The sequence below is a fragment of the Lynx canadensis genome, chromosome A1 (genome assembly GCF_007474595.2).
Source record: "Lynx canadensis isolate LIC74 chromosome A1, mLynCan4.pri.v2, whole genome shotgun sequence".
NCBI lineage: Eukaryota > Metazoa > Chordata > Mammalia > Carnivora > Felidae > Lynx > Lynx canadensis.
In genome coordinates, this window is record NC_044303.2 from 116,700,603 (window position 1) to 116,719,494 (window position 18,892).

The 18,892-nt window shown below is 47.1% G+C and overlaps 2 protein-coding genes across 7 annotated transcripts; one reads left to right on the forward strand and one right to left on the reverse strand.

Moving 5' to 3' along the window:
• Positions 1-6,538: 6,538 nt before the first annotated feature.
• On the reverse strand, positions 6,539-8,633 carry CD14 (CD14 molecule). The gene is made up of 2 exons (XM_030319898.1): positions 8,453-8,633; positions 6,539-8,363 (listed from the first exon to the last, which is right to left on the reverse strand). Exons 1-2 carry the CDS (start codon positions 8,453-8,455, stop codon positions 7,245-7,247), a joined length of 1,122 nt encoding a protein of 373 aa, XP_030175758.1. The 5' UTR covers positions 8,456-8,633; the 3' UTR covers positions 6,539-7,244.
• On the forward strand, positions 8,291-18,841 carry TMCO6 (transmembrane and coiled-coil domains 6). Of its 6 annotated transcripts, XM_030319840.1 has the most exons (13): positions 8,291-8,380; positions 9,510-9,656; positions 13,310-13,422; positions 15,375-15,490; positions 15,596-15,779; positions 16,032-16,136; positions 16,339-16,424; positions 16,658-16,774; positions 16,992-17,103; positions 17,221-17,407; positions 17,553-17,647; positions 18,031-18,198; positions 18,444-18,841. In XM_030319840.1, exons 3-13 carry the CDS (start codon positions 13,402-13,404, stop codon positions 18,555-18,557), a joined length of 1,305 nt encoding a protein of 434 aa, XP_030175700.1. In that variant the 5' UTR covers positions 8,291-8,380; positions 9,510-9,656; positions 13,310-13,401; the 3' UTR covers positions 18,558-18,841. The 6 variants fall into 6 exon arrangements, with proteins under 6 accessions (XP_030175700.1, XP_030175719.1, XP_030175692.1 ...); XM_030319859.1 differs by lacking the exons at positions 8,291-8,380; positions 9,510-9,656 and adding an exon at positions 12,787-13,010; XM_030319832.1 differs by lacking the exons at positions 8,291-8,380; positions 9,510-9,656 and adding an exon at positions 13,017-13,169.
• Positions 18,842-18,892: the final 51 nt, after the last annotated feature.

Consider the following 18,892-nt stretch of genomic DNA (forward strand, 5'->3'; position numbering starts at 1 on the left):
ACACAATACCATTCCTAAAAAAACACTAGAGATTTTTTATATCCTCAAAGATCCAGGTCAGCATTCCAATTTCTTCCAGTGTAAGTAAATCAATGTGGCTCACAAAGAGTCACTTCTGATTTGGAGAATAAGGGGTTTCTTGGGTGTTAGAGAAAACAACACTCCAGGGAAAAGAGTGGAAACTCTTGACTCAGGGTATGAGGAAAAGAATTGATGTCTGTTTGTTTCCAGATAAGGGCACAGGAACAAAAGAGGAAGCTACAGAGAGACTGATTTTGGCTCAGAAATGGAAGTCCTATGACCTCAGTCCTACTCTTGCAGCAAAAATTCACCACACCACACCGGATATCCAACCTCATTGTGTATGTAGAAGTGGATCCCTTGCTTGTTATAATCCATCTCTTACTCCTTGTTACTTCCTTCTCTGTCTAGGGCGCATTTTTCAGCCACACCTTCATCAATGCAACTTGCTCAATCCTTGGGTCTCACTTGGGCTGCCCTGCGAAAGCACTTCAAATTTTTCTCTGCCAGTTTTTAAGTTGTTGTTTGTTTATTGATTTTCAGAAGAAACTGGTTCACGTACAGCTGTAGATGCAGCGTATCAGTGGGAGAAGATGAATTCAGGATCTACCCACATCACCATTTTGAACAAGAACTTCTACCCACCCCCAATTTTGAATAACTAAATCCTACTCCTAGGCTGCTGTACACTATCAGATCAAAAAATACCACGTGCCTTGTGACTGGAACTCTGACGCATATTTTCTGGTCTCCAACCTCAGTTAGGCGAAAGTTTTTATTTGACCTTAGTGAAGAAAAACGCTGATCAGTTTTTTTTTCTCACTTAGCTCATGGAAACATTAAAGCCCTCAGCTCACTCTTCCTGTTCATTTAATCAACTTTTTAGTGAAGATTAATGGAGTGCCTATGTGCCAGGCACTGTTTTAGGGACTAGAGTTTCAGAAATAAACAAGACTGACACAATTGCTTCTCTCATGGAGTTTCCAACATAATACTACTCAATAAACAAACAAGATATGAATAAAGATGATTTCCAGTTGAGGTTAAAGCTGTGAAGAAAATAACACAGGATGTTGTGATCAGGATGATGAGGCAGGAGGGGCTCCTTCAATCCTGAACTATGAGGTGCCTGCCATAGGAAGATCTGTATTACAGCTTCAATTTTATAGAAGTTCCACAGTCTCCTGTTACCGCCAGAGCATCTTTGTCTAGATACTCTGCCTCCCAGCCTGGGACTAGAAGTTGACTGTTTGTGTACTTACCCTAAGGCCAACCCTTCTACTCGTGAAATAGGTACCAGTCCATTTTTTACTTATTCAAGGACCTTCCTTCAGCAAGACTCCATTCTTTCTCCTGTATCATCAAGTTTTCCCTCTCTACTGAATTATTCCCATCTGCATACAACCATGCTATTTCTCCTATCTTAAAAACCAATGAACATGGGGCGCCTGGGTGGCGCAGTCGGTTAAGCGTCCGACTTCAGCCAGGTCACGATCTCGCGGTCGGGGAGTTCGAGCCCCGCGTCGGGCTCTGGGCTGATGGCTCAGAGCCTGGAGCCTGTTTCCGATTCTGTGTCTCCCTCTCTCTCTCTGCCCCTCCCCCGTTCATGCTCTGTCTCTCTCTGTCCCAAAAATAAATAAATGTTGAAAAAAAAATTAAAAAAAAAAAAGAAAAAAAAAACAAAACCAATGAACATAACATCATACTCAATAGTGAAAGACTGAAAACTTACCCTCTAAGATCAGGATCAAGACAAGGATGCCCACTTTTGTCACTTCTATTTAACATAGTGGAATCCTAGCTAAAGAAATTAGGGAGGAAAAAGAAATGAAAGGCCACCAAACTGGAAAGGAAGAAGTAAAATTATCTCTGTTCACAGATGGCATGGTCTTATACATAGAAAATCATAAAGATTCCACACACACGGGGCACCTGGGTGGCTTAGTTGGTTAAGCCACCAACTTTGGCTCGCGTCATGATCTCATATTCCATGAGTTTGAGCTCTGTGTTGGCCTCTGTGCTGACAGTTCAGAGCCTGAAGCCTGCTTTGGATTGTGTCTCCCTCTCTCTCTGCACCTCCCCTGCTCTCTCTCTCTCTCTTTCAAAAATAAATAAACATTAAAATTTTTGAAAAAACAAGGTTCCATACATACAAAAAATCTGTTAAAATAAACAAAGTCAGCAAAGTTTCAGGATACAAAATCAACATACAAACTCCAATGAGTTTCTATACACTACTAATGAACAATCCGAACAGGAAATTAAGAAAACAATTCCATTTACAATAGCATCAGAAAGAATAAAATACTTAGGAATTAGCCAAAGAGATTAAAGACTTGTACAGTGAAAATTATAAAACATCGTTGAAAGAATTAAAGACACAAATGAATGGAAAATCATCCCATTTTGATGGATTAGAAGATTTTAAATTATTAAAGTATCAACACTCATCAAAGCAATCTACAGATTTAATGCAATTTCCATCAAAATTCAGGAGCATTTTACGCAGAAATTTAAAAATCCACCCTAAAATTCATATGGAATCTCCAGGGACCCCAAATAGCCAAAACAATCTTGAAAAAGAAGAACAAAGGAGATGCCTGGGTGGCTTGGTCAGTTAAGCCTTCCACTCTTGATTTCAGCTCAGGTCATGATCTCACGGTTAATTGGTTCGAGCCCTGTATTGGGCTCTGGGCTGACAGTGTGGAGCCTGCTTGGGATTCTCTCTTTCTCCCTCTCTCTCTGCCCCTCCCCCCAATCAAACGTGTGCATACACATGCATGCACTCTCTCTCTTTCCCTAAATAAACAAATAAACTTAAAAAAAAACAAAGGAGAACAAAGTTGGAGATCTCACATTGATTTCAAAACTTACTACAAACATACAGTAATCACAACAGTGTAGTATTGACATAAACACGGATATATCGACCAATAGAATAGAGAGCCCAGAAATAAAAATCTCACGTTTATGGTCAAAGGATTTGGATGAGAGAGCCTAGACCATTCGATGGGGAAAGGACAGACTTTTAAATAATGCTACTGAGAAAACCGTATACCCACATGCAAAAGAATGAAGTTGAACCCTTCCCTTAAACATATATACCTCTACTGCTACCACCCTGATCCAGCCACCATCTGGTTTTTCTTAAACAACTTTATATTAAGATATAATTCAGAATACATAAAATTCACCCTTTTAAGGTCTCCATGTCATTGGTCTTTAGTATATTCCTACAGTTGTGCAGCCATCATCACTAATTTTAGATTTTCATCACCCACAAAAGAAATCCGGTGCCCCATTCAAGTTCACTACCCATTTCCCATCCCAGCCACCACCCTAGTCCTAAGCAACAACATAACTGTTTCTATCTACCATCATTTCTTTACCGGGTTATTAATATAGCTTCCTAACTGGTTTTCTAATTTGCCCCCTACAGATATTCTCAACATAGCACCCAGAATGACCCTTTTAAAATATAAACCACATTATGTTACTCTCTGCTCAAAATCCTCCCGTGGGTCTCTATTTCACCGAAAATAAAAGCCAAAGCTTTCCAGTGGCCTATAAACCTTAAAAAATTGTGGACCCTCATCTCACTGATGTCATCTCTTATATCTTCCAGAGCCTGTGTAGTGGATGATTCCTCTTTCCGGAATGTGTTTCCACCAGGTAACTGCAAGGCTCACTCTCTCACCTCTCTCACATCTTTGCTCAGAAGCCACATTCTCAGTTATGTCTTGCAATGTTTAATACTCACCCCCAATACTCTCCCCTTTTTGTCCCTGCTCTATTTTTTTCAACAGCATTTATCTTCTAATACACTATAGACCTTACTCTCCCCGCTGCAATGTAAGCACTTTATGAACAGGGACCTCTGCTGCTCTGTTCACTGATGTATCCTCAGCACTTGCAAGTGTTTGCCATGTGGTGGAAACTCACTAAACGAGTCTTGTTGAACAACGGAATAAACAAATGACCAGAGCATTCCGGACAGAGGGAAGAGCCAGTGTGAAAGGAAAGAATGCCAGAGTGGAGTGGCTACAATATGTTGAGGGGAGGGGACAGAGACAAAGATAGGGAAGGAAGCTAGGAAACTGCTGACCACTCTGTCCCTGTGCCCCCACCTGAAAAGTTCAGAATTCTCCTCTTACATCTCTGTCTCCTTTAAGGCCCCCCCCCCCTTCCTGCTTCCTAAAATGTTGACTGATGTTTTCCGAGTTTCCCTTCCCAGCAGTCTCCCTTCTTGCTCTATCCCCTCCAGGGCTCAGGGAGCTTTTCAATGGCTATCACTTCACAGTGATAGCACATGGCTAGCACTTCTGCAGTGCATTGCTCCTCAATTCTTGCATCCAGTCCAAACTCATCTTGTCAGACCTAAACCCCAAAAACCTACTAGCTGCTGGATTTCTCCACAGGGAGTTCCCTAAAGCACTTCAAGCTCTGAAGTGCCCTTCCCCCAATCTTCTTTTTCTTTCAAATTTCCATCCCCTTGAGAAACCCTACATCACCTAAACCAGAAATCTGTGTCATCCCATCTTCACTCACATTCAGGCATCCTGGGACCCATCAGTTCTGTTTCTTTCAGAGCTCCTGGAGCCATCCTTCCCCCACATCCCCATGTCTACTGCTGTCCCGGTCAGGTCCTCACTCTTTCTCACCTGGACTCGTTCAATAACCTCCTCAGTGCTCCCTTAGAATCTGCTAATCCATCCTCCACGTGGTCACCTGTGGGCTTTTTCAAACACATGCCTGCTTCCATTAACTGTCCACTAAAAACCCATTAATAACTCCTCACACCCAGCAGGATTACCTCTATGTCCCTTCCTGACATGCTTTTAGTTATATTATCTCTCTTCTGCCCAGAGGAGAGAGATGGCTCCTAAGCTTAATTACAGCAAAAGCTAAAGTTCTTACTATGTTCTATATTTACGGTGCTTCTCCAACTCCCTTTGGCAAGGGACCAAGTTTCTTTTTTAAAGTTGCAATCCATTGTGGATGATACTTTTATAAAATACAATTGAAACATTGCTGCAATGTGAAATTTTATTAAAGTTTCTAAACATTCATTCTGGACTTTCTTAAAATTTATCTTGCCTCAGATGATATTTTGAGTAACATGGCTTTACAAGGCCCTACATAATCTGGCCCTGCTATTCTCTAATGTTTTCTCTTACTGTTCTCCCCTTCCACCCCTGCTCACCCTGCTTCCCCCACATTGGCCTCCTTGCTGTTTCCTATAACATTCCAAAGCCCTCAGGATCTTTGTGCTTGCCATTGTCTCTACCTGAAATGCCATTCCGGAAGCGATCCTTAAGCTCACTTTCCCAATTCACTCATGAGTTTGTTCAACTATCCCTTACCAGAGAGGCCTTCCTAACAATCCCATATAACATATCAATCCTCAATGCTCTCTCCTCTTTCTCTTCACAGCACTTATCTTACTTTGATATATTATATGTTTATTGTCTTCCCCTCACCCCCACCATCCAACTAGAATCTGGACTCCATATGAACCAGAACTTCTTTATGATTTCTGCTGTATCCACAGGGTTTAGCATCGTGCCTGGCACATAATTAGCACTTGAATGGATGAATGTCTCCAGCTTCCATCACCATAATCTCCAGCCCTACCTAATCAGTTATAATTCCCAGATCTGGCCATGATACTTTCAGGTTTCTGAGCCTTTTGAAGTGCCCATTTTTGCCTGGCAATGTCCTTCCTGAGGAAACACCTCTCAAGAGCTGGGTTAAATGTCTCCTTTTCTGTACAGCCTTCCACAGAACCACCCTTCCCTCACAGAGTTGATCCCTCCCACTCACTGAATCATAACTATCTTTTCTGTGTACATCTCCCTTATTGGATTGAGAACTCCCTGAGGACATGGATGTTTTGGATTCATCTTTGTATACCAGGATCCTAATGGGGCCTGAGGTTGAGCAGGGGCTCCATAATTTTGATGAAGAGTTCTCAAAGCTATTCAAATGAAAGGAGTTGCTTCAAGTGGTTAGTTCTCTGAGACAAGAAATGTTCCAAGAGGCTGGATGAAGTCCCCTGGACACTCCAGGGGGCCTCCTGACTGGGGGCGGGGGAGGGGGGGAGTTTATTTATCTGTCCCCATGATTCTCTGCATCTGTGGTCTGGTAACCTGTGTAACTCTCCCACCAATGTTACTTTGCATCCTTCATCCCTACCTGTGTGGCTCTAGATACTAGAGGGAAGCAGATCAGTGGGCTGTGGTTATTTATATCCCCCTCCCTTCCTTCTCCCAGCTCCTCTGTGAGGCAAGTGTGTAGCTCTCTGATGGATGTGGCTGCCTCCTCCATGTACAGAAGAGACTCCTAGAAGGAACAATACCTCTTGGTCGATGCCCTGGGTCTCTGAAATAATGTGGTTTGGAGGGCACATGTGGTTAATTGCTCTGTGAAAGGTCTAAGAGCCTGTGAAGGGTCTAAGCTGTTATCCTATTTGCAATTCAAAGATCCAGCCAGGAAAAAAAAAAAAAATCCAGCCAGAAACAATTATACACACATTTACTAACATAATGATCAGATCTCTGGTTCAGACACAGAATGTTTAATGACAGCATCTTGCAACAGTCCTCTGTGCCCAAATTCCCCGATGACACAGTGAAAGCCAAAATACCTGTGTGTGCCAAGGGGCTTTACACAGCAGAAGAGAAACCCTGGAATTATGAAACCCAGAGCTTATGTAGGACAGGTGGCATAGCTGTCCCTTCTCCCGGGAGGGTGGGAGAGATAAAGAGAGAGAATAAGTAAGTGGCTCCGGGTTTTATTGCCATTGACAGGGGGAGAAGCTGGCTCTTGGAAAGTGCACCACAGAGGAAACGTGCTGTAACTTGCTAGGCACGTTTATCACTCAGATTACCTTTAACACAGGTGTCAGTAATCTCCTCAGAAAGCTGGATTGCACGGAAACCTCTGTTTCTCACACACAGCCTAGACAGGCAATATTCCCTGCCCCTTGCACCCTTGAAGTTCTATTCTCAGGATGAAGAAAGTCTAAATATAATGGATTCCACATCCAGCTCTGTGCCTAGCACATCACAACACCCAGTACACACATCTGTTGAGTAAATGACATGAATCGTTGTTTCAGGTTTTAATGAACATGGGGCAGAGGGTTGGTTGATTAAGACGTTCTGACGAGGCTTCCCAGCAGCCAGGGCAATCTGAGCCAATTCATTAGTCTCTCTTGGGCTTTAGGCGAAGCCCCCCGCCCTTTGAAGCACCGCGAGGGTTCCGGACATCCCCACAGCCAAGGCCGAACGCGCACAGGCTTGGACCACGCCAGAGTTCATCGGGTCTTCTTGGTATTTGGGGGCTTCAGGGTCCATAAAGGGATTCCCGTCCAGTGTCAGGTTACTCACCTTGGGCAGCTCTTCTAGCCCCGGCACTCTGTTCAGCCTGTTGCACCTAAGATCTAGCACGCTGAGCTTGGCCGGCAGTCCCTTAGGCACCTGCTCCAGCCCAGCGAACGACAAGTTGAGAGAGTTCAGTGTGCTGGGCCAGACACATCCAGGAGCGCCTGGGGCGGTGGCGCGCAGCGAGTTGTGGCTGAGGTCTAGGCTGTGGAGTTGCACACGCGCCGCCGCCATGGCCACGCACACGCCGTTGGGCGTCTCCATCCCCGCGTTGCGTAAAGCCAGAGCCCGAAGGGCCGGGAATTTGTGCGGACAAAGAGCTGCAGTCAGTCCGTCCTCGCCCAGTCCGGGATTGTCGGATAAGTCTAAGGTGGTGAGGGCCGGAAAGGTGCGGAGTTGGGAGCAGGGAAAAGCAAGCGAGTGTGCTTGCGCAATATTCAGTACTTTGAGGCCCGGCTTGAGCCACTGCTGCAGTTCCGCGAGCCAGGCACCTCCGGTTGCCCACGACACGTTCCGGAGACTGAGGGTGGAGAGCGCAGGCCCAGTGGCTTCGAGAAGAAGCGGCGGCATCGCGCCGGTTACCTCCAGGTTCTGGAGCGTCAGTTCTTTGAGGCGGGAATATGAGAGCGCACGCAGGAAGGCGACCAGCAGCACAGCAGGAACCTGTGCAGAGCCCACTGTGAGCCGCCGCAAGCGCAGAGCCTTGACCATGTCAGCATACTGCTTCGGGTCGGCGTCTGCGCCCTTTAGAAATTGTTCCAGGCTGCGGCCGCCGCCGTGGATCTCCACCTCGACGGCAGCCATACACTGGAAGGCGCTGGACCAGTCGGGCTGAGGATCCGTGAAGTTGCAGAAGCAGCGGACATCGTCGTCGTCCACTTCGCAGGGTTCTGGTGTGGTCTCAGAGACGCACAGCATTGGCAGCAGCAGCAGCAGCAGCAAGCAGGGCACGCGCACCTGGGAAGAGAGCGGAGGTCAGGGCGGCCCCAGCTAGTCCCTGGGGTTCTTCGAGTAGTTCCCTTTCGTCCCCAAGACCGTACACTCACCATGGTCGATTGGTGCTCGGAGGCTCTGTCCTGGCAAGCTCAGGGAAGGGTTCTGGCTTCTTTCCCTGTGTAGCGGCACTCCCTGGTTTCTAGGCTCCCCACACGTTAATCTGTCCTCTTTGGCGGCCTCTGAGAGTTTATGTAACCCTGGGGTGTCACTCTGTTACTTCCTTTGTGAACCCTGGTCACTCCCCACCTCTCTGCCACCCAACCGCTCTATGCACTACGGTTCTGGGAAATTTTGCAATGAGGCATTTTGCCAGGAGAGGGACTTTTGCGGGAAGGATATTGTAGGGCATCTGGAGTGCAATGCTCCAGGCAGTGCCCTGATGAGTCAGACACCCCAGGCTTGTTTGATAGTTATTGAGAAAGAAGGATCCCCAGTGCCACAGGCCAGGACTCTTACCTCCCTCTGCCTCTATCCCAATAACTCAACTGGGGTAGTTTCCTTAACTTTTCTCTAGTTTTGGTGGTTACTATGAACTTACCAACACACCCAAATCCAATCACCTGAATATCCTCGGATATATAATTGGATATTTTGTGGAAGGAATTGCAAATTTCATCTGTTGACTCCAAGGGATAGGATGAGGTTCGAGAGAAGGAAGTAGGTCTGAAGAACAACTCTCTTCCTTTTTTTTTCTGCTGACTTGTTCTTTTTAAAACTTTATTAAGAAAGTAATAGCTTTCTTAAAAGTAGAAAGAAGTGTTTAACAGAGACACATTGGCCAAGTAGCTCCACCTCTTACAGTTTCCATGTTCTTATCCTGAAATTGAGAAACAAGGCATTTCTAACCCAGTTTGCCCCCTTGCACCTAGCTCTCCCCTCCCTTCCCCCCAACACAGTTCCTGTGTCCTAGAAAGGAAAGGCTGGACCAATGTTGAATGAGGATTAATTAGTAACCTACCTGTTTTGCCAAGAAAAAAAAGCAAGTGTCCCAGAGGGTGGTGTAGGGGCTATGCCTCTATAACTGCCCTCACAGTTCTGCACCTGTGGATTCTGGGGAAAGAGCTATACAAAAAAAATGTTTGAATTCTCACTTCTCCTATTTTTCAGGAATGGCTTCACATCTGTCCTCATTCCAAACAGGGAGGCTTCATCAGGCCAGACTGCTCTCTGTGTGCCTTGTTGATCATGCCCTTATACCCTGAGCCATGCCCCAAAGCCAGGCCAGGTCACTGGTGCATCCTTGAGGACCAAGATGTGAGTATAGCTCAGTGTTGAATACACTGACTCTGCAGTCAGACAACCAGGCTTGGAATCCCAGCTCTACCACTGAGGTTGTAAGATTTGGGCAAGTTTCTGGGCCTCAGATTTCTGCGCTCCTGCTTTGTAAAATGGACCTAATGGTAGTACCTGTCTATGACTACAGCGCCACATCTATTAGAGTACTCCTGATTGTTATGTTCTTCATCAAAGCCTCTGCATTCAGAAGACTCAGGCTACTGAAGCCTGGCTCCTTAGCAAACCCCATCATTTTGGGGAAAGCACTTTGTGGTGCAAATGAGGAGGGGCAATGATGGTTTGCAAAGATCCCCAACTCACACCTTGATTCAACAAATATCTATCATTTGTCTACCAAATGTCAGGGCTGGTACAAAACCCGGGGATGCAGACATGGTCTTCACACAGTCCCTCAAGTACTCCAGGAAGTGGAAGAGGCAAACACAGACCCAGAGCTACAGTCCATAGAGAAGAGGACTCAGAGGGGAGAAACCAAGGACTTGTGGGAGCTGGGGAGAAAGGAACAGTGAGCACTGTATTAGAGAGGACATGGTGCTGTTGTTTACAGGATTGACAGTCTTGTTGGGCAGATAAGTGCAAAAAAAATCAGGGTGGGCAGCTGTAACTCTCTGAGCAGACATTTTGCCTGGTGACTTGTCTTACCTTCGCCACCAGGAGAAATATGTAGGTGTTAAAAGAAGCCTGTCCCATGACAGAGGAGATAAGACCCAGACCCTACCTCCAGCCAGAGCATGGTGCATAGCAGGTGCTCAGTAAATGGTTGTCCTGGAGCTGGATGGATGTTGAACCTGGAGAGATATGGGGGCAGGATGATGGTCTGCAGATATTTAACTAGGTGATTTGTGGAAGAGATTGAAGGCAACTGACTCCAAGAGATGAAATTAAATTCTGGGGAAGGAAGTTGGTTTGAAAGTGCCAAATCTTAACCACTAGACTACCAAAGGAAGTTGGTTTGAAGAACTGTTCCCTTTCCTGGATTTGCTCTTTTATTTGCCTGAGTAATAGCTTTCTAAAAATTAGAGGCCTCCAGGGAAAGCTATTAGGTAAATGTTTTATAAATTACTGTTTCTCATTTTCAGTCATACCTAATGATTTCGGTAGGCTAATGTCCTGTCTTCTTAGGTACACATCAAACCTAGCACACATTAGAAATCATACAAAGTCCTGGAGGGGCGCCTGGGTGGCGCAGTCGGTTAAGCGTCCGACTTCAGCCAGGTCACGATCTCGCGGTCTGTGAGTTCGAGCCCCGCGTCGGGCTCTGGGCTGATGGCTCGGAGCCTGGAGCCTGTTTCCGATTCTGTGTCTCCCTCTCTCTCTGCCCCTCCCCCATTCATGCTCTGTCTCTCTCTGTCCCAAAAATAAATAAACGTTGAAAAAAAATTTTTAAAAAAAGAAATCATACAAAGTCCTGGATAGTTTTCATTTAACTAATCGATAGAAAAACACTTATTTTCCTATTGTAAGTGTGAAGCTTTTTGATTGTTAATAAAAGAATCTACCAACCATCAATAAAATAAAATAAAATAAAATAAAATAAAATAAAAATAAAAATTGGAGGCCTCCAATAGAAATTTTTAAGTGCTACCAACACTCTACTTTCTTGGAATTTTGAAGGAGAGGAGACAACATCAAACGATTACACTGTAACTTAATGACAGCTGTGAAAAGGGTTATGAAGTATACATTGTTATAGGCTCTTATGACAGGGACGCAGGTACAGTAGTTCTGAGTAGGGGACACTGTAATTGAGATCCTGAGGGTGGTGTTAATTAAGGGAAGGGTGCTTATTGGGGGTGGTGGAGCAGAGACAGGGCTCTAGGGAGGGTAACAGCCTGTGCAAAAGCCTGGAGAAGGAAGAAAGCAAGGGCTTGGAACAAAGAGAATCCCAGGAGAGATGAATTAGTTGAGGCTCCCTTCCATTGAAAACTGGAGAGGTATGCAGGGATTAGACCATGCAAGGCTTACTTGGCCACAATTCAGATTTCAGAGGTAAGGAACACAGTTTTTATTTATTTTATTTTATTATTATTTTTTCAACGTTTATTTATTTTTGGGACAGAGAGACAGAGCATGAACGGCGGAGGGGCAGAGAGAGAGGGAGACACAGAATCGGAAACAGGGTCCAGGCTCTGAGCCATCAGCCCAGAGCCTGACGCGGGGTTCGAACTCCCCGACCGCGAGATCGTGACCTGGCTGAAGTCGGATGCTTAACCGACTGCGCCACCCAGGCGCCCCAGGGAACACAGTTTTTAAATTCACCAGTGTTTCCCCAGTACCTGGTAGTTAATGGTACTCAAAATTTGGTTTAAGAATTACTTAACCCCCAGGGCGCCTGGCTGGCTCAGTTGCATTGTACTCTTGATTTCGGCTCAGGTCTTGATCTCACGGTTCCTGGGATCTAGCCCTGAGTGGGTGGGGCTCTGCTGATAGCGCAGAGCCTGCTTGGGATTCTCTCTCTCCCTCTTTCTCTACCTTTCCTTCGCTCTTTCTGTCTCTTTCAAAAATAAATAAACATTAAAAAAACAATTAAATATTAAAAAAAGAATTACTAGGGGCGCCTCGGTGGGTCAGTCGGTTAAGCATGGGACTTGGGCTCACGTCATGATCTCACAGTCCATGGGCTCCAGCCCCACCTCCAGCTCTGTGCTGACAGCTCAGAGCCTGGAGCCTCCTTCAGATTCTGTGTCTCCTTTTCTCTCTTTCTCTGCCCCTCTCCGTAACACGCTCTCTCTCTCTCTCTCAAAAGTAAATATACATTAAAAAAAGAATTACTTTTATTTAGAACAGGGAAATAATTATATTTGTCTCATTTTCTTTATACGTGTGTACTGGGGATAACTCATGATGGAGAACAATTCAATAAAGTAATGCGAATCCAGCGTTCATCAGTTAGAGCCGAGTTATTGGTGAAATCTTCCTAGAGGTCGGGGTAGTTTTGAATGTTCGTCTAGGATGTGTTAGGTATGGGGAGGTTGTATTTGCCGAGCGGAAGGTTAGGCACTGTCAGTCCAAGTCGAGGCTGAGTTTCTTTCCTAGAATTGGGAAGGAGAAAAACCGTGCTGTTCGGCTTTGCTTAGGCTCCTGGCTGCAGAGGTCCTACTCCGCCTCTAGCTTTCGCTCCGCCCCTCCCTGCCCTTGTCCCACCCCATTCTACTCCCCCTTCGCCCCGCCCCTCCATCGGTCCTTACCCCCCCCCTCTGTCCCCGCCCTGCTCCACATCCTGGTTGCGCCTTCTTGCTCCTCCCCGCCTTCTCTTTGCGCCGTGCTCCGCCCACTCGCCCCTCCTTTTCCGGCAAGCTCTGCGGTTGCGCGGTGCGTGCCATCTTTTAGGCTAGTGGAGCGCTTCGCTGGCTTTCTGCTTTGGGCGAATTTTATCCAGGCCCACCATGTGGAGCGGAAGGCAGGGTCGCCTCAGACCGGTGGGCTGCGTGGTAGAGGAGCTACGGTGCCGCCGACGGGAGCGGGAGGCAGGTGCTGGCGAGCAAGGGAGACGGCAGGATGCGCGGGGTGGCTATGGCGGTCGGAGATAGGATAAGGAGGCTCCCGGGTTGGAGACGGGGTTCAGAGTCCTAGATGCAACCCCTACGTTCAGCCGGCTTCTTTGCCCCCAGCACTACGGAAGGCGCGGAGGGAACAGCAGCTGATCAGTAAGAGACTGCTGAGAGACGACGCGTCGGAGGAAGCCGAAGGGGGATGTGTGGCCATGATCCTTGGGGAAACTGAGGTGAGGCGACAGGGTGCACGGTGAGGTCGACACCGGCTGGCGCCAAATTCCTTTTGAGGTCCGCCCCACATCTGGACGCGGTCCCTTCACTACCTCCATCCATCCAGTGGGCCAAGCCAGAAACCGGTGAATCATCCTCGACAACTCGGTCTCTCATCCCCACACCGATACATCAAGTCTTAGTCGTTTTAAACGTCTTAAGGAGCTTTGGCGTCCTTACGTGCTTCACCATCGTGGCTAAGCCATCCTCTTCTCCGTGTACTCAAAACAGCCTTCTAACAGGTCATCTGTATCTGTGCTTGCCGCCTTCAAATTCATTCTCCATACATCAGACAGATGTGCTTTTTAAGAACACATAGAGACCGAAATCCTTCCTGTGACCTATGATGTCCAGCATTGTCTAACCTTTGCCTCCCTCCAACCTTACCAGTTTATTCATCTTAGCCCAAATTACCCGTTTTTAGGTTTTTTTGTTTTTGTTTTTTTGTTTTTTACTTATTTTTGGGAGAACGCAAGCCAGGGAGGGGCAGAGACAGGACAGAGGCTCTGAAGTGGGGTCTGGGCTGAAGCCTTACAGAAGCGATCCTGATGTGGGGCTCGAACTCACCGGGAGATCGTGACCTGAACATAAGTCGATCCTTCAACTGACTGAGCCACCCAGGTGCCACACCCCTTTTTAGTTCTTGAAAGACTGTATTAGGCTCTTTCCTGTCTCAAGTCATTTGCATTTGCAGCATCTAAAAGTGAGTCTCTTTTAGTATTGGCTTGACAGCCTGTTTGCAGAATATCGATCCTACTAATTGCTTGTTTATCGTTTTTCCAACGAGACTTATTTATTTGTTTTTTAATGTTTATTTATTTTTGAGAGAGAGACAGAGTGCGAGCAGGGGAGGGGCAGAGAGAGAGGGAAGGAGACAGAATCTCAAGCAGGCTCCAGGCCCCGAGCTGTTGGCACAGAGCCTCATATGGGGCTTGAACCCTCAAACCGCAAGATCATGACCTGAGCCAAAGTTGGACACTTAGCTGACTGAGCCACCCAGGTGCCTCAGAACCTACACCCTATCTTAGTTGTTGTCATTGAAAACTCAGATGCCTGTAGACTATCAGCCATAGAGTAGATGGTCAGTATTTAGTGAATAAGTGAATGAAATGATTAGTTTTATCTGATTTATTCATTCAGCAAGCATCGGGCATCCCCTTTGTTTATATTGTCTATGTTTACATATGTTGTTCACAAAGCATTCGTGCCTAGGTTCATTGGTTCATTGTGTGCTTACTTTATGCCAAGATACTGTGCTGGGTACTGAGGTACACAAAGATGAAGAGAATCCCTTTCTTTGAAGTGCTTGCAATAACCCAGTGAAGGAGACAGGTGTGCTAACCACCTGTCATGAAGGAAACATGAGGCACAATAGAAATCCCTAAATGTGTAAAAGGAAGCCAGGAAGACCTTACTTCTCAGAGGCAGTAACCGGAATAGAAATCTGAAGGGAGTGGAGGACCTGGGGGGGCTATCCCAGGCAGAAAAATAGATTGTGCAAAAGCTTGGAAGCATTAGAAACAAGTCATGTTATGCTAGGTGTTGGAGTATAGGTTGCACGGGGAGAATGGCTAGAGGGATAGGCTGTGCCAGACTGAAAGGTTTAAATGTTACCCTTGAAATAACCCCTTAAGAAGGCAGGAGAGATGTTATTCCCATTTTTCAGGTGAAAAACTGAGGTTTAGGTTTCTTGTAGAGAAGTGGCAGGGCTGGTATTAAACCCAGTTCTGATTCCCTCTTCTGTCTACCCTACTGCAAGATTGAGACTTACTAGCCATATTAATGTGAATGACAAGTTCAAGGGATGGTGCAACATTGGAGTGCTCACAGGTGAAGTGGGCAGAGTAGGACTCATGTTTGCTTTCTGGCAACTTTATGTTGCCATCTCTTCTCTCCATGCCCTGTGCTCCAGATCCAGCATTTCCTACGATTAGCACAGCAGGGGACAGAAGAAAAGGAGAGAGAGAGGGCTCTGGTCAGCCTTCGTCGAGGCTTGCAGCACCCTGAGACGCAGCAGACCTTCATCTGGTCAGTGTGGGTGGTGTGAGTGGGGGCTGGGTCTCTAAGAGATGGACAGGAGTGTGGAGGGGATGGGCCACAGGCTGAGCAGGGCTCTGGTGCTCACTCATGTAGGCTGGAGGGCAGCATGCGGACCTTGGTCGGGCTTCTGACCAGCAACCAAGCCCTGTTGCAGCTTGAGGCCGCTCGGTGCCTTCATGAGCTCTCTCATTCTGAACAGTCTGCGGTGGCTGAGGCCTGCCTGCCAGCCACTTCCTACCTTCTCACCTACCTCTCCGGTCACAGCTCAGACTTTATAGTAAGCCTTGTCCCTTCCTACCTTGTTCTTGGCTTGGATTTAAAAATTATGCTTTTGGGTGTAGTTTGACCTGGCACATAGGGGAAGAAGAAAACTTGTTTCCCCTGATGTCCATAGCCATACATATGCCCATCATCTTCCACTCCCTTTTGCCCAGAGCCTCGAAGACAACAGTGTTCCATCCTCCGCACTCCCACCCCCACCCTAGCCTGAGGTAGGCTATGCCCAGTGCTTTTGTTGTCCCACTCTCAGGAGCTCTGTCTGTATACACTGGGTAACCTGATTGTGGAGAGTGAGGCTGTGAGAAGGCAGCTCCTGCCACAGGGCATTGTTCCAGCCTTGGCTGCCTGCATCCAGGTGAGCATCCATCTACTGTCTCCCTCCTTGGGCAGCACTCCCCTCACTTGTCTCTACATGGTCCCCCTGCTTTGTTTAGGCAGCTTCAGCCTCTGCCCTATGCTAAGGGGTTGAAGGTCACAGGGAACCTTATGACGCGGTTTCCAGAGTCAGATCTGTACTCTGTCTACTTCTAGTACTTCTGTACTCTGTCTACTTCTAGTCCCCCCATCTGACTGTGCTGGAAGCCCTTGGATATGCCTTATCCCAGCTTCTGCAAGTTAAGGAAGCTCCAGAGATGATCATCCCGTAAGTAAAATTGTGTCTGCAGATGTGCAGGTAGGTGTGACCCACTTTGTATTGTAACCCCTGGAGGTGTGATTGAGTCTTGTTTCCAAAGCTATTGCACATTTTAGCTCAAGGTGTCTGGCTGGGAAGAGCTTTGGATTTGAATGCTTTCCCACCTGCTCTTAGGGTTTGGGAAGAATGACTGGCATCTTGGTTTCTGTGGTTCCCACTCACAGCTCTCCTTCTGCTGACAGCTCCGTCTTGGGCTCCACTCTCCCTGAGCACATCCTGCGACTGTTGCAACCTGGTCCAAAGCTGAACCTTGGGGTTGCTGTGGAGTTTGCCTGGTGTCTGCACTATATCATCTGCAGGTAACAAAGGCAGAAGTCCCACAGACCTTCCCTAGGTCTCCCTAGGGCTCCCTTCTAGGACACTCTTGTTTTTGAACTTTGGTTTCTGGAATTTCAGAGAGTTTTCTTCCTTCTGTAGTCCTCTTTACTTGGAGCCTAGGAAGCCTACAACCTAGGCCATTTACCATCTTAAAGGTAGGATTGACTGAGTAGTGACTATTTGATTCTTATTGCCCAGCCAGGTCGACAATACCCTGCTTATCTCCCATGGGGGTCTGTCCACTCTGGGGTTGCTACTATTGGACATGGCTGGAGCTGTCCAGAGAACAGAGGATACAGGACTGGAGCTGGTAGGTGAAGAGAACAGGTCAAGGTCTGGGCTACCTTTCTTCCTACTCTGTTCTTCCTTCAGTACACATGTAGCCCCTTCCTCCTTAGACCATACTCAGACTAACTTGTCCTTGCAGCTGGCATGTCCTGTGCTTCGGTGTCTAAGCAACTTGCTAACAGAAGCAGCAATGGAGGTTGTGGGAGGGCAAAATCAGCTTGAAGACGAGCGTGTTGTGGCTGCCTTATTTATCCTTCTGCAGTTCTTCCTTCAGAAACAGCCCAGCCTACTTCCTGAGGGCCTCTGGCTCCTTAACAACCTCACTGGTATGTGTCATAATGTGCCTAGGACCTTTAGATACTGGACATACTTACTCACTGACTTGGCCAAGGTGGGTAGGATTGGGGGGGGGGGGCAGTTGCAGTTTCATTACCCTGTTTGGGGATTCTACTGTGACATTTTCCCTTCTAGCAAACAGTCCTAGTTTCTGTACCTCCTTGCTCTCCATGGATCTGATTGAGCCCCTCTTGCAGTTGTTGCCAGTTTCTAACGTGGTGAGCATATTGGTAGGTATTGGGGTCACTTAAGTATGGGATCTGGTGCCAAAGTAAAAACAGTGGGAGCAGGCCTTTGCACTCAGAAGTACCCTTACCTGACAGCTGGCAGGTGGTGTGGTATGGATGGCTTCAGGGCCAGACCAGTCTAGATGTGAATCCTTAAACGACTAGTTACTAACCTTGGGCAAATCAGCTTATCATCTTGAACTTTAGTTTCCTCGTGTGTAAGTGGGAATAGCAGTCTTACCTGAGGGCAGCTGTAGGGATTACAAAACATGCATATAAGTGCTTGGTATGGTGCCTGGCCATGTGGTCAGCACTCCATATTTTAGCGATCTTTAGTCTTTAGTTTTCATCCTTTGTGGGGACTGTGTACACATGTCTTTCTGCAGGTCCTCACAGTTCTGTGCAACGTGGCAGAGAAGGGTCCTGCTTACTGCCAACGTCTGTGGCCAGGGCCCTTGCTCTCCTGCTTGATTGGTACACTGGCCTTCCCTGACATTGAGGTAGTCGGCCAGAGTTTAGAGCTGCTGCAATTGCTGTTCCTCTACCAGCCAGAGGTGGGTTTTGGCCCTGGTCCCCTGTTCTGAGGCCTCTTGTCTCACTATGGCCCCTTTCCTTCCAGTCCTATCTCTAGTCAATTCTCTGGGCCTGGCAAGCCTATATGGACTCCAGGTCAGAATTTCCAGCCTCTTTTTGGGAAGGCTTTCTTCCAAATAGAGGTGGATTAACCCATAAGCCTGTAGGAATCAAGTGTTAGGGCACAGGGACCCAGGTATTAAATCCTTTTCTACCCTGCCCTTAGGCTGCTAAGGATTTTCTGCAGCAGTCAGGGCTGCAGGTCCTGGAAAGGCACCAGGAGGAGGCCCAGCTCCAGGATCGTGTGCATGCTCTCCAGCAGACAGCTCTTCACCAGTGACCTTTTTGATGTCATTCTACTCATCACCACCACCCTATCCTTGCCCCAACTTTCTTGCCTATGGATCCCCCTTTGAGGTTTTAGAACCGTAATGGTATCTCCTGCTCTCTGCTCCTGTGTCTAAGCCAAGACTTTCAAAGCTCAGCTCTTCTTTGACCCAGAACTGTCCATATAGGACCAAAGGGGACTTGATGTGGGCCTGGAATCATCCCCCCCCCCCCCCCCCGCCATTAGCAGCTTGTGGTTTTTGAAGGGACAGAATAAAGTTTTATTTTTACATTAAACTGGTTTGTCCCAGTGGTTGCACAATAAGGGGTGGAGGGGAAAATAAGGGC